The sequence below is a fragment of the Trichechus manatus genome, unplaced genomic scaffold, assembly GCF_000243295.1.
Source record: "Trichechus manatus latirostris isolate Lorelei unplaced genomic scaffold, TriManLat1.0 scaffold00035, whole genome shotgun sequence".
NCBI classification, from domain to species: domain Eukaryota; kingdom Metazoa; phylum Chordata; class Mammalia; order Sirenia; family Trichechidae; genus Trichechus; species Trichechus manatus.
In genome coordinates this window covers 1,102,640-1,117,813 of record NW_004443971.1, presented here as the reverse complement: position 1 = coordinate 1,117,813, position 15,174 = coordinate 1,102,640, and the positions used below count along the sequence as shown (strand labels likewise).

Below are 15,174 nucleotides of genomic sequence, written 5' to 3'. Positions count from 1 at the left end.
TCCTCTTCTGAACCCGGCTTTATTTCTGGCAGTTCCGTGTTGGCATACTGCTGCAATAGCTTTTGAATGATCTTCAGCAAAATTTTACTTGTATGTGATATTAATGATATTGTTCGATAATTTCTGAATTTGGTTGGATCACCTTTCTTTAGAATTGGTACATATATGGATCTCTTCCAGTCAGTTGGCCAGGTAGCTGTTTTCTAAATTTCTTGGCATAAATGAGTGAGCATTTCCAATGCTGCATCCATTTGTTGAAACATGTCAGTTGGTATTCCGTCAATTCCTGGAGCCTTGTTTTTTTCCAAAGCATTCAGTATAGCTTGTACTTCTTCCTTCAGTGCCACTGGTTCTTGATAATATGCTACCTCCTGAAATGGCTGAATGTTGACCAATTCTTTTTGGTACAGAGACTCTGTGTATTCCTTCCATCTTCTTTTGCTGCTTCCTGGGTCATTTAATATTTTCCATGTAGAATCCTTCAATATTGCAACTCGAGGCTGGAGTTTTTTGTCAGTTCCTTCAGGGTGAGAAACGCCAAGCGTGTTCTTCCCTTTTTGTTTTCTATCTCCAGGTCTTCGCACATGTCATTATAATACTTTACTTTGTCTTCTCAAGCTGCCCTTTGAAATTATCTGTTCAGCTCTCTTACTTCATCATGTCTTCCTTTTGCTTTAGCTGCTTTACTTTCAAGAACAAGTTTCAGAGTCTCTTCTGACATCCATTTAGTCACTTTCTTTCTTTTCTTTTAATGACCTCTTACTTTCTCCATGTATGATGTCCTTAATGTCATTCCACAACTTGTTTGGTCTTCGATCACTAGTGTTCAATGCACAACTCTATTCCTGAGATAGTATCTAAATTCGGGTGGAATATGCTCAAGGTCATGCTTTGGCTCTCATAGTCTTGTTCTTATTTTCTTCAACTTCAACTTGAACTTGCCTATGAGCAATTGATGGTCTGTTCCATAGTCAGCCCCTGGCCTTGTTCTGACTGATGATACTGAGCTTTTCCAGCATCTTTCCATGAATGTGGTTGATATGATTCCCATGTATTCCATCTGGTGAGGTCCACATGTATAGTTGCCGTATATGTTGATGAAAAAAGGTATTTGCAATGAAGAAGTCATTAGTCTTGAAAAATTCTGTCATGTGATCTCCGGTGTCGTTTCTATCACCAAGGCCTTATTTTCCAACTACCAATCCTTCTTCTTTGTTTCTAACTTTCACATTCCAATAGCCAGTAATTATCAGTGCATCTTGATTGCATGTTTGCTGAATTCCAGACTGCAGACGTTGGTAAAAGTCTTCAATTTCTTCATCTTTGGCCTTAGTGGTTGGTATGTATATTTGAATAATAGTCATATTAACTGGTCTGTTTGTAGGAATATGGATATTATCCTATCACTGACAGTGTTGTACTTCAGTACTGATGTTGAAATGTTCTTTTTGAATGTGAACACAATGTCATTTCTCTTCAATTTGTCATTCTTGGCATAGTAGACTATATCATTGTCCAGTTCGAAATGGCCAATACCAGTCCATTTCAGCTCTCTAATGCCTAGGATATCGATCTTTATGCCTTGCATTTCATTTTTGATGACTTCCAATTATCTTAGATTCATAATTCTTTTATTCCACGTTCTGATTATTAATGGTTGTTTGCAGCTGTTTCTTCTCATTTTGAGTTGTCCCACTTTATCAGGTGAAGGTCCTGAAAGCTTGACTCCATCCACCTCATTGAGATCAACTCTACTTTAAGGAGGTGGCTCTTCCCCAATCATCTTTTGAGTGCCTTCCAACCCGAGGGGCTCATCTTCACGCACTATATCAGACAATGTTCTGTTGCTATTCATAAGGTTTTCACTGGCTAATTTTTTTCACAAGTGGACCACCAGTTCTTCCTAGGATTGCCGGCACTTCTTCCTAGTCTGTCTTAGGCTGGAAGCTCCACTGAAACCTGTCCACCATGGGTGATCTTGCTGGTATATTTGAATACCAGTGACATAGCTTCCTGCATCACAGCAACACGCAAGTCCCCACAGTACAACAAACTGACGGATGTGTGGGGGCATTATTTGGTTTATCCCTTTTATTTCTAGATCTCAAAGTATTTAAATGAGTATATTCACTCTACCAGCCATTATTGTGACCTGAGTTCTAATGTTCAAAAACATCTCAATCTGGGAACATAAAGATTAGTCACTTGCTTGGGTGGTACAAAACACTGTCCAGGCACTCTTTCATAGAATCATGATAATCCATAGAATAATTTACATATGAAAAAACTGGCTAAAGGAGGCTAAGTGATTTTCCCAAGTCACATAGCTAATAAGTGAAGGACATAAAAGAGGTCACATCTGGGGAAGGATTTTTTTTTAAAGGAGAGTTTGTTTTGTTTGAGAGAGTATATGATTTCTCTGAGTCTTGAAAAACAATAAAATCTTTGCAATGCAATGAAGTAATTAAAAAATTTAATTCCAACTCTTAAGTATACAGTTCTACAGTTAGATGCACGCTTTTGGGTAACAGCCACACCACCAAGATGTAGAACAGTTCCATTACCCTCCTAACTCTCCTGTGATATTTTATAGTTAACTGCTCCTTCCACCTAGCTCCAAGCAGCCACTGATCTGATTTCTGTCCCTGTAGATTTGCCTTTACCAGAAGGTAAAAAAAATGAAATCATACAGTATGGAGCCTTTTGAGCCTGGCTTTTTAAACTTAATATAATGCACTTGAGAGCCATCCACGTTGTTGCATGTATCAGTAGTTGCTTTTTATTGTTAAGTAGTATTCCATTGCCCAGATGTGCCACAGTTTGCTTATCCACTCCTCATAGAAGGACATTTAGGTTGTTTCCAATTTTTAGTGATTAAGAATAAATCCACTATAGACATTCATGTACAGATTTATGTGTTAAAATAAGTTTTCATTTCACTTGGGTGAAGAGGGTAGTGGAGCCCATAGGCCCATAGGCCTCTGGTACGGGGGCAGGGCTGGTTGTGGTGAGTGGGGTGTGTGCACTTAACTTTCGCAGGGCAAGAATCACTCCTGCCTGGCTCTGAATGTGAAAGCAGGGTCTCTCTTGCTTCTCTGCACCAGGTTATGAGGGTTTGGCTGGGAACGCTACTTGCTTTGTCTCAATATGGCCATGCTGTGCAGGTTTGACTAACAGGGCCCTGGCAATCTGTATTTCTCTGTGTCCACTGTTTTTATACTGTCTCTCCTTCCACTTGGTACTCAGTTCTGCTCTTCAGCCTTGTCTTTGATGCTCAGGGTTCCAAAGTTGTCATCTATGTTCAATTCACTTGTTTTCTTGGATCTTTGTTGTAAGAGGGACTTTATGAAGCATCTGACTACTACACTGTCTTCCATAGGCTGTAATCTTTATGGGAGCAGATCGCCAGGTCTTTTGTCCCACTGAGCTGCTGGTGAGTTCAAATTCCTGATTTTTTGGTTAGCAGCTGAGCACTTAACCATAGTACCATGAGGACAGCTACTGTAAGTTTCTTAAAGCACATATATGACTATTTCACTGTTCTACCTCAACGGCTTTTGCGATTTCTAACATATACACCAAATTCTTAACACATACTATAAAGTTCTTCTAGTACTGAAACTTACTGGTTTCTATTCTAAATTGACCTCTAGTACTGAAACTTACTGGTTTCTTTTATTCATTCTAAATTGACCTCTTTCTTCATGCTTCTGAGTTTTGCTTTACCTAGATCACTCTTACTACTTCTTCTTACTTAATTAGCTTCCATTCATCATTTAGATCTTAACACAAATTTCATCGTTTAGACCAGAACAGATAACACTGTTATTAACTCTCATTGTCCTCATAGCACTTTGTTTTTTTCTTCACATAACTTATCACCATTATAATCCTCTAATTATGTGATTAGTTACTTAATGTCTAGGTTCACTAGTAAACAGCAAACTACATCAAGGCAGGGTCTGTGTTTTATCCTAGAATGTAACATAATACTTGGTTTATATGAGGTGTTCATGGTAGCTGCTAATTAATATTTGTTAAATGAATAAACTAATGTATTGTTTTTTCAGAAGGACTTTTCTGGCAGTTGTTGAAAATGTTTGTTTAATATCAGAGTTTAAAACGAAATGTCATCTGACTCTTTCAATAGCTCTGGTTCATCTCTGTCTCTTTTTGTTCCTTTTGGGTAACACAAACAAGTCAATGAATATAACAAATTATTCTGTGATGTCTGAATTTGTGTTCCTGGAACTTTCTAACTCTAGGCCAATGCAGCATTTTATTCTTTCCTGCTCTGCCGTTTTATATATATCAATTGTGTTTAGGAATCTCCTTGTGTTTACAGTGATATTTGACCTTCATTTACATTCCTCTAGGTACTTCCTGTTAGCCAGTCTCTTATTTATTGATTTGTGTCTTTCTACATTAGCAGTCCCTAAGATGATCTCTGACCTCTACTCTGGGCAAAACACTGTATCATTCCAGGGGTGTGTCATCCAGATTTTTGTACTTCATGTCCTGGGTGGATCTGAGATGGTGTTGCTCATAGCCATGATTTTTGATCTGTGTGTGGCCAGCTATAAGCCCCTCTACTAGCTGAACATCAAGAGTCCGTGGATGTGCATTTGGCTTCTGGTTGGTGCTTGGGTTATTGGTCTCATTCACACAGTGCCGCAGCTAGCTTTTGTTGCCCATTGGCATTTTTGTGGCCCTAATTAGGTAGACAGCTTTTACTGCAATCTGCCTCAGTTTATCAAACTTGCCTGCACAGATACCTACAAACTGGAGTTCACGGTTACTGCCAACAGTGGGTTCATTTCCATGGGAACCTTCTTATTGATTTTCTCCTACATCTCCATCCTGGTCACTATATGGAAATGCTTTTCAGGTGGCTTGTCCAAAGCCCTCTCTACTTTGTCAGCTTACGTCACTGTGGTGGTTTTGTTCTTTGGACCATGTATATTTATATATGTGTGGCCATTTCTCACAGTGTCAGTGGATAAATTTCTTGCCGGTTCGGACTTTTTGATTACTCCTGTCTTGAATTCTGTCATCTACACATTGAGGAAAAAGGACATGAAGATGGTAATGAGGAGACTGAGTAATCAATTTCTGAGTTTGAGAAAGATCTAAGTAAAGGACAGTGCAAATTGCTTTGTGTATTTTCAAACCACTTCAACTAACACAAATGCTTAAATAATTGTATAAAATTAGGAGCTTACCTGATAGATAGTCCAAGTGTTTGATGTGTAAGCCATCTTATTCAATCATGTATGCTAGTTGTTCTAAATTCAGGAGGGAAATGTCTTAGATTGTTTTATCCAAAGTTAACGATTTTGTAAATTACATATTTAATTGCTCATTTATTGGACTATTTCTATGTATTTCAGGACTTTAAATTTTGGAAGCACACATTCTTTTTGTGTGGCCTGTATTTTTAATTGTACATTGTTAATGTTGAAATTAAAAAAAAAAAAATTCAGACTATAGTACACTGGTCTCAGAACCACTAATGATTTCTGCTATTTTCCTCTATTTATTGAGGTTGTCAAGGATTTCATTTTACTTGGATCTGCAATCAACAGCCATGGAAGCAGCAGTCAAGAAATCAAATGACGTATTGCATTGGGCAAATCTGCTGCAAAAGACATCTTTAAAGTGTTAAAAAGCAAAGACATTACTTTGAGGACTAAGGTGTGCCTGATCCAAGTCTCATATGCATGCAAAAGCTGGATAATGAGTAAAGAAGACTGTAGAAGAATTGATGCATTTGAATTATCGTGTTGGTGAAGAATACTGAATGTGCCATGCACTGCCAGAAGAGTGACTGTCTTGGAAGAAGTATAGCCAGAATGCTCCTTAGAAGCAAGTATGGCAAGACTTCATCCCACGTACTTTGGACATGTTATCAGGAAGGTCCAGTCTCTGGAGAAGGTCATCAAGCTTGGTAAAGTATAGGGTCAGCGAAAAAGAAGAAGACTCTTGATGAGACGGATTGACACAGTGGCTGCAACAATGGGTTCAAGCAAAGAAAGGATTGTGAGGACGGTGCAGAAATAGGCAATGTTTCCTTCTATTGTACTTATGGTCACTATAGGTTGGAACCAATTCTACAGCACCTAACAACATGTGTTGGAAAATTGCCTCATATAAAAAGATAAATTAACTCCCATCACATTTATTCGTCTGTAACAATGTAGCCTATGCTCCATGTTGATTTAAGTTTTATGTTCATTGCCTTATTACTTAGTTTGAAAATGCCCTCAATTATTCATTGTAGAGGACAAACTATTGTTGGCTTAACTATTTTTTAATCTAAATTCACCATTTTATAGTATTCGGAATAGATGGTTGATTATTAGGTTATGTTGAATTTCTTCTTATCTTTCTATTTAGGAAATTGTTTGGCAATTGGGTGACAATCCAATAAATGTTTATGAGAAGTTCATGGAAAAGCATACAGTGTAGCCTTGGAAATGCTGAAAGTATGGCCTCAGGCATTAGATAGCCTGGATTCAAATTAATTAACTTATGGATAAAATTTTCAAACGTTTGTAAGCCCTATGAAATACATATCTATATTTAAACCCAGTATATGAATACTTATCTTTTGTATGGAAGAGAAAAACTGTGTGTCAGAGATTTAAAACTTGAGGAATGAAGAACATGGATAGAGAGGTGTAATAAGGGGTGATTGACATATGGTAAGTGAGGAAACAAGAGCGAGAGCCTCAGAGATTTCACTGATTGTATCAGTGAATATGCCTGTGACTTCTTTCACTCTTGAGTGTCTCAGTTCCAGTTGACTCAAGGTCTCTATCCAGTTCATCTACAGCAGCTTAACATCTGTATCTGCATCTGCATATATATATACTATACATATCCTATACCTATATCCATATTTTTATATTGCAAGTTTCACAATTTTTGAAATTTTGACTTAATTTTTATGACTCAGTCAGTGAATATTTTTTGGACCTGGGCTCAAATAGATGTTGATCTTATAATTTCATGGCTGGTGTCATTATTATCCAACAACTACACTACCCAGATTATTTGCTGACTTGTTTTCTTGTATAACTCATATAACCCTTCTGTTGTTCAAGACTTGGGTTCCAAAACTTTATTATATGATTATTTGATATATATGATAATAATTCATCAGTTATGAAACTGATGTAATTTATGTTTTGCTTTGATAAATACAAAATTGAAACTAATTCCCTGCTAATTTGGGAGTACATTTGGGTCTGAATAACTCTGGTCCAAAATTTTCTCTGGATTATATATTGTGATGTTTTAAATTTTTCTTTTTATGATATTTTTTATTTGTTTTTTGCTTAATAATTGTATTCATAATTGAATTTCGATTAGCTGCATTAAATTAAAAAGGACAAACATAAAGCCAGTTTTCTGCTTGAGGAATTTGTTATGTTTTTGAACCTGGGGGAGATGGAAGAAGGCTACAGTTATAAACTCAAAAATTCTGAAGAACAAAACTAAATCCCCTGGAATCTCACAGGCTGAGGAGAAAAAGATCCATCAGAGTCACAGTCAAAACCTGGAAAGAACATAACTACAAGGAAGGAAAAAACCAGAGTAGTTTGAGCCTTATGATATTTACAATTCAGACTGAAGTCAACCCAGTACCTGATTGGATTTAGATGGTACTTCTTAACCCTTTATGCCTAATAGAGAAAAGATTAAATGGTTTCTGAAGGAATATATCAGATTAGAGCTCTATGATCTTGTATATACAATGGGAAACATTCATAAAATAATTATGATATATGATAAGAAGCAGGAATTTGTGACTCAGAATAAAAAGAAAAATAGTTAATAGAAGCATACCATAGATGATTCAACTGGAAAATTAGCAGACAAGCATTTAAAATAACCATTTAAAAATATATTAAGAAGAAAAGTTTAAAAATGGATGAAGAATTTCAACAGAAAAATGGAATATCTAAGAAACAACTATATGACTGATAACTGACTATTCAACAGGAAACGTGAACTCTGGAAGACAATGGAATAACATTTTAAAGTGTTGAGAAAAATTTACCACCAAAAATTGTATATCCAGAAACAATATGATTCAAATATAAAAATAAAGTCATTTTCAGATAAACAACAACTGAGAGAATTGTTACTAGAGGAAATTCAAGAGAAATTTAATGAGGCTAAAAAGCAGTAAGGAGGTAATTAAAATCACCAAAAGGAATAAATATAAATGATTTAACTGTTAAAGACAATAATCACAATGGCAAAAAGAATAACAATATATTTTGGCACTAAAATATTTGTAGAAAGAATTTTTTTTAAGTTTTTGTTGTTGTTTTCAGTTGTTTTTTACTGTGAATGCATGGTGGTAAGCAGTACCATGAAAACGAATACAGCTTGATCCCACACTGCCTTGATTTGTGTTTTAACAACTGCGGTTTTATTCACATTTTTTTTGCACCAGAATCAAAATACTACTCCTTTATCCAACTATATAACTGTGTAAGTCAGAAGATCTTCATGTAGTTCCATCACAGCAATATATAACAGCAGATTTAATGCAGAGGCAGATAAGAGACCTTAACTGCTTCTATTAAGCCATATGTTAAAAAAATTTACAAAAACATAAAACAATGTCATTCTCACTTCATTCTTTATTTTTTGGTAAAATATAGTTATTTTTCATAAAAGATATTATGTTTACATGCAATGCATTTATGATTGCTATTTTTAAAGTTAGTGAATAAATATTGTAATTTTTTTCATTTTTAATGTATAAAATTATAAGTATTAATAGTTATAACCTACATAAACAGAAGATCTTTGGTGTTCTCAATCATTTCTAAGAGTGTAAGGGGTTCCTTAAACCAAAAAGTCTGAGAATCACTGGCCTAAATTACCTGTGGATTACTAATTCCATATCGTGAGATTTACAATTTTACTTAACAGTGATGGGTGTGAATATATGTCGAGCTGATGCCCTGAATCTTTGCTCAGACTTTTCCTACCTCAGTTCACTTGGGACCCTCATACTTATTTGTCCACAGTGGGTAGATTTATTGTTTCATTAATGTCATAAAGACACCAACTTTCTTTTCTGGTAGGGTAAGTATTAGAATCCTAGTTCTAGAAAGCAGTAGCTGTCTTTTTTTATGGAAGTAACTGAAATTCAGATATTGCAGAGATGTAGTGGTTCAGCTTTATTCAACACTTTTCTTTGCATGGCCCAGAGAACAGATTACTGCAGGTCTGTGCAGGCCACTTAACATCCTAAGGTCCACACAGTGCAGACAGCACATGCTAGTCCCAATGACAGTAGACCTACCAGCAACTACATCCTAAAATTGAAATATGTTTCTTCACTTGCTCCAATGCATGTTTAATTTAATATTATATATTTCCTTAGTTCTGAAATTCAAACATCGTTGAAAATTAAAAGATTTTTATATTTATTTGTAACTTAATATGGTTATACAATCTAACCAGACCTGAACTGATGGGAAGCTATTCATGGTTATTTATTGCATTGAAGTGTGAATATTTATATGTTTTGCTGCAAGAATAGTAACAATTTTAATTAAGAGCTCATGCCTCAGACTCTATTGGAAGTGTCACAAAATTTATAGGACCTTGTTATCTTTTTTAAAATGTAAAATTGTAATCACATCTGGCTCTATAGGTTTAAGATAAGGGATTGTTGTATACCTTTTTGAAGCATAAAAAAAAGTTGCCATTGATTTAATTCACTCATGTCAACCCCACGTGTGTCAGAGTAGAACTGTTCTCTGGGTTTTTAAACGCTGCGATCTTTTAGAAGTAGATCACCAGCACTTTACTGATGTGCCTCTGGGAGGATTCGAACCACCAACCATTTGATTAGTAGCCAAGTGCTTAACCGTTCACATCACTCAGGGACTCCTTTTGAGACATAGAGTAGGATAAATTCCTAAAAAGGAGAACATTTTATGTGTAGTAAAGAAAAAAATCATAAACTTTTCACATAATTTAGTGCTAGCACTTCATCTGAGCAGAGCAGTGCATTAACAGACAGTTGTTTCCCTTAGAATGAAACTTTCTTGCCTTAACTTCATAACACTCTTGTCCTTCTTTTATCTGCTATAACGAAAGTACACATTTACTAATAGAAAGATAAGAAGGAAATTTCCCAAGGTTGTTAATACATGCATCTTTGCTTTTAATGTTTGTCTTCTAAAGAAAATTACATTATTTCACAAATGACCCAACACAAAGTTGTAGGTAACAACTTTCTTTCCAGATTATGATTATAATTATTTTTTTTCTGAATGTGGTAGAGAATGCTTGACAATTTACAATGATCTCTCTAGACAAGTTAGCTAGAATGCTAACTAATTAAAAGACAAGTTCATCCATTTATATAACTAAAATAGCAATTTTAAATTCACCGTCTTATTAAAAATATGAAAGAGAAGATGTATGTGACATGCTTAGCTCAAATAAATATTTAACATAATAAAATATTTCAAGATGTGGTGGTTGTCTTAGCAGAGGTATCATGAATATTGTTATTTATTTCAAATCACTTTTGAGCACAACCAAAATCATAATTGTAAAGTCTGGCTAAATTTCCTAGACAGGAAATCTTTTTGCATTCAATCATCAATAATTGAATATGGTATGGAATAGAAATGACACAAAACATACATTTGGATATACACATGCCTTCCATATGTGAACTGGAGAATGCTTCTTAGTTCAGAGTAACAGGACAGGTGTGACTAATTTATGAAACTTACAGTAAACATTCTGATAATGTGAGACCCTGAAATACCCACTGAATTCTGTATGCTAATATGTTAATTCTGTATGCTAACATCGTAGTTTCTTCATGGTGTTTTTAATCTCTTTGTTTCTTAGAGTATAAATAGCTGGATTCAGGAGAGGTGTGATGACTGTATAAAATACAGCAAGAAACTTGTCCACCCAGGTGATGCTGAGTGGCCACAGATAGATGAAGATGCAGGGCCCAAAGAATAACACCACCACCGTGATGTGGACAATACAGGTGGAGAGAGCCTTGGATGCCCCATCTTTAGAAAAAAGGCAGACAGCATACAGAATATACGAGTAGGAAATCAGCAAAAGGATGAAGCAGATGGTCGCCAGTACTCCACTGTCAGCATTTATCAACATTTCCAGAATATAGGTGTCCATGCAGGCTAGCTTGATTACCAATGGAATATCACAGAAAAAGCTGTCCAATTCCCTAGGTCCACAGAAAGGCAGCTTTACAATGATAGCTAGTTGACTTATTGAATGCAGAAAGCCAATGATCCACGATGTCATCACTAACACAATGCACATTTGTCTGTTCATGATGCTGGAGTAATGGAGTGGCTTGCAGATGGCCACATATCGGTCGTAGGCCATTGACACAAGCAGCAACATCTCACTACCTCCAAAGAAATGTACAAAGAAAATCTGGCACATGCAACCTCCAAAGGAGATGGTCTTTTTTTCTTTAAGAAAGTCTGTGATCATTTTAGGGGTAGTGACTGAGGAAAGGCAGAAGTCAATGAAAGAGAGATTGGCCAAAAGGAAGTACATGGGGGAGTGGAGATGGAGGTCAGCAATGATTAAGAGCACAATGAAGATATTGCCTAAAATGGTGATCAAATAAAGTGAAGAAAATATCACTAGGAGGAAGGCCTGGAGCTCCTGTGAATCACAAAGTCCAAGAATAATAAATTCAGACACTGCAGACTGGTTTACTTCTTCCATTTAGTCCAGTTTATTTTAAACTCATCTGAAGATTGTTGTTGTTAGTTGCCGTTGAGTTGATTCCTACTTAGGGCAGTCCCATATGTGACAGAGTAGAATTGCTCCATAGGGTTTTTTTTTTGTTATAATCTTTTGGGAAGCAATCGCCAGACCTCTCCTGTGGACTCCTGGTAGGTTTAAAACACCATCTTTACGTTAGCAGTTGAGTGCAAGCTGTTTGCACAACCTAGGGCCTTCATCTGAAAATAAAGACAAAAAATTCGATTTTCTAAGTAAACGGTATATGACTCCAGAGGATGTCTTACACATTGCTGATGGAAGTGCATTCTGGTATAACCACTTTGAAAAACAGTCTGGCCTTATCTTGTAGAGTTCAGCATTTACACATCCTATGATGCAACAATTCTACCTTATGCACATAACCAAGATGAACTTTTGTATATGAATATGAAGAGAAATTCGACTGCATGTGTCATGGTTTGAATTATGTCCCCCCAAAAATGTGTGTATCAGTTTGGCTGGTCCACGATTCCTGGTACTGTGTGATTTTCCTATATGTTGTAAATCCTACCTCTATGATGTTAATGAGGGAGGATGGGTGGCAATTATGTTAGTAAGGCAGGACCTGATCTACAAGACTGGATTGTGTCCTGAGGCAATCTCAGATATAAAAGACAGAAGTGAGCAGAGAGACAGGGGGACCTCAAACCATCAAGAAAGCAGTGCCAGGAGCAGAGTGTGTACTTTGGACCGGGGTCCCTGTGCTGAGAAGCTCCTACTCTGGGGGAACACTGATGAGAAGGCCAAGAGAGCGAAAGCCTTCCCCTGGAGCTGACACCTTGAATTTGGACTTTCTGCCAGCTTTACTGTAAGGAAATAAACTTCTCTTCGTTAAAACCATCCACTTGTGGTATTTCTGTTGTAGCAGCACCAGATGAGTAAGACAGCACGTCTACTGATAGGACAATATATGAATTAATTATGAATCAACTTAGTACATTAATAATAATACTGATAATAGAATATTATTCAGAGTCACAACAAATGACGTACAACTGTGTCAAATGATACAGCTGAATCTTGGTAATATGTTCATGAAGGAAAGTAAAGAAGTCCAAAATGAATTCATTCAAAATAACTTTTTATAAAATGAAGAGCAGTCAAAAAATAAAAATATATTTTGTATAAGTAATAAAACCATGTAGGGAATGAAAAAGACAGGATGCAGGATATAGATAATCCCAGGTGAGTTGAGACTTAAGGGTAAGCATAATGATGAGAACGTACACAGGTGTATGTTACCCTCAGTTGTTTTGTTATAGTACTGGGTCACTTTTTCATAGCTGTAATTTTACTGTTGAATAAAAAAACAATCAATGAGTAAGTAAACACACAAAGGACAAGAAAACGTGATGAGAGAGTATTTTATGAACAAAAATTGGAATCAATATTATGGGCATGAACTGCACTAAAATTTTTTTTTCAAAAAGGACATTTTACAGTTTCCAGCTAAAAGGTAGAAACACAGTTCCTATACATAAATTTGAAATGCTGGAATTATACGTAGCATATTGTCTAAGTTCATTTTAGGGGTTGTGATACATGAAACTGATGTTTCATTAATTAAATAAATGAATAAATTAGCAAAGAATAGACATATTAACACTAGTCTTGGCAAAATCACAGAATTTTTTCACCAAAAAAAATTGTTACCTAAGTATCAAGGACAGATAAACTAGTGAAGGAGAAAGTGGCTGACACTCAGTGAAAGAATAAATGTTACAGGCATGAAGTAAGAATAAGTCATGAACAACTATGAAGAGATGTTCTCTGATCATGAAACTTAGTGCTTAATTAACTTGCAACTCGAAAAGCCTGAGGTGTACTTCAGACTTAGGGAATCCTGATGTTTAATCTTTTGTACAGAGCTCTCTAAAATGTGTTTAGAACCCTTTTTTGTGGACATGAATTGTTCTGTGCCATCGAGTCAACTCATACTCAAAGTGACCCTGTAGGACAGACTGGAACTGCCCGGTAGGGTTTCCTAGGCTTAAATCTTCATGGGAGCTGATTGCCAAGTCTTTTCTGCTCAGCAGCTAGTGGCTTTGAACTGTCAACCTTTCAGTTAACAGGCAAGCGCTTAACTATTGTCTGACCAGGGCCTAGGGCCATAGAATACATCATCTGGTGTTAAATTTCTGATTCAACACAAGATACATGGCGTCATAGAAATTAAAATTTGGAAATTTCTGCATGGACTAAAATAAACCAGTCTCTGGTGAATTCTGAAGAGGGGTTATCTATCGAGTTCCTTGAGAAAAATGATTTTGTGTTACAAATGAGAAGGCCCTTGGAACCCAAGAATCTGAGCTCATTTTCAGAATTGGCATTTGCAATATCTTCAGTGGAAGCTATTTCCACGCAGTCTCATCTTCCTAAGCCTGGGATGCCCTGATTGTTGAAATACATTGTTACCCCTAATAATCACTGGAAGAAGACTTTCTTTTGAGATACCAGAATAAATGACATACAGACTAACTAGATTTCTTACTGACGTACTGGAAAAAACCTGAACTTTGTCTCTCAACTTCTGATTTTTGCTATTTAAACTAAATCTTTAAAAAAAATCTAAAAATCCTCTCAATCAGAGCACTAGATTTTTATTCTTGCTCCTTCTCTTTTTTTCTTTTCCTGGTGTCTTTTTTGTTTGTTTTTCCCCGGTTTCTGGATCACAGGACTTTGACACAGCTGTTCAGTTATCTCCAGCAGTATTTTTATTTCCTAATGACTAAGGCTCATAACCCTCTACCAAGCTGGGAACCAGCTAGGCTTTTTGTTTGTTTGTTTATTTTTCAGTATAGCCCAGGGCTATGCTAAACACTTTTAATCACTATTTCATACTCATGATAAGAATTAGACTAATTTTACAGCTGATAAAAACAAAAACAGAAAAAAGAGTGAAAGATCAAATGCCCAGTGCAACATAGCTGATAAGTAGAGAGCCTACTAGAGTTAACTTCTGGAGAGAATGCTGGCTTAGAGAAGACTTTGGGTTGATTGAGAAGGAACATGCTTTCAATGAATCATGAAGAAATAATAAAACTCTTTCTAAATGAATGGTAATTGATGTAAGAAATTATGAATGACCAATAGCTATATGAAATATGTTCTATGTACCTGGAAATAATCATTATTGTTGTTGTTGGTATTTCAGATTTTCCTGTAATTGAATTTGGGTTACTCCCAGTATTGTATACAATTGAAGATGATTTTTTTTTTTCCCAAATTCAGCAGTGCTATCAAATTCCAGGGCTAAAAATAACTGAATTAACAAATAACAGATGTAGGTGGGTTTTTTCTTCTTTTTTCTTTAGTTAAGTCAACAAGAACTTATTGAATACTTTCTTTTGT

At 35.9% G+C, this 15,174-nt stretch overlaps 2 protein-coding genes across 2 annotated transcripts; one reads left to right on the top strand and one right to left on the bottom strand.

The window, feature by feature from the left end:
- Positions 1-4,041: 4,041 nt before the first annotated feature.
- LOC105756230 (olfactory receptor 4F15-like) lies at positions 4,042-5,133 on the top strand. Its single transcript, XM_023730264.1, is given in 1 exon segment — positions 4,042-5,133. A coding segment is annotated over 1 exon segment (1,092 nt).
- Positions 5,134-7,977: 2,844 nt separating this feature from the next.
- On the bottom strand, positions 7,978-11,763 carry LOC101356796 (olfactory receptor 4K15-like). Its single transcript, XM_023730263.1, has 2 exons — positions 10,853-11,763; positions 7,978-8,017 (listed from the first exon to the last, which is right to left on the bottom strand). Exons 1-2 carry the CDS (start codon positions 11,761-11,763, stop codon positions 7,978-7,980), a joined length of 951 nt encoding a protein of 316 aa, XP_023586031.1.
- Between the last annotated feature and the right edge of the window lie 3,411 nt (positions 11,764-15,174).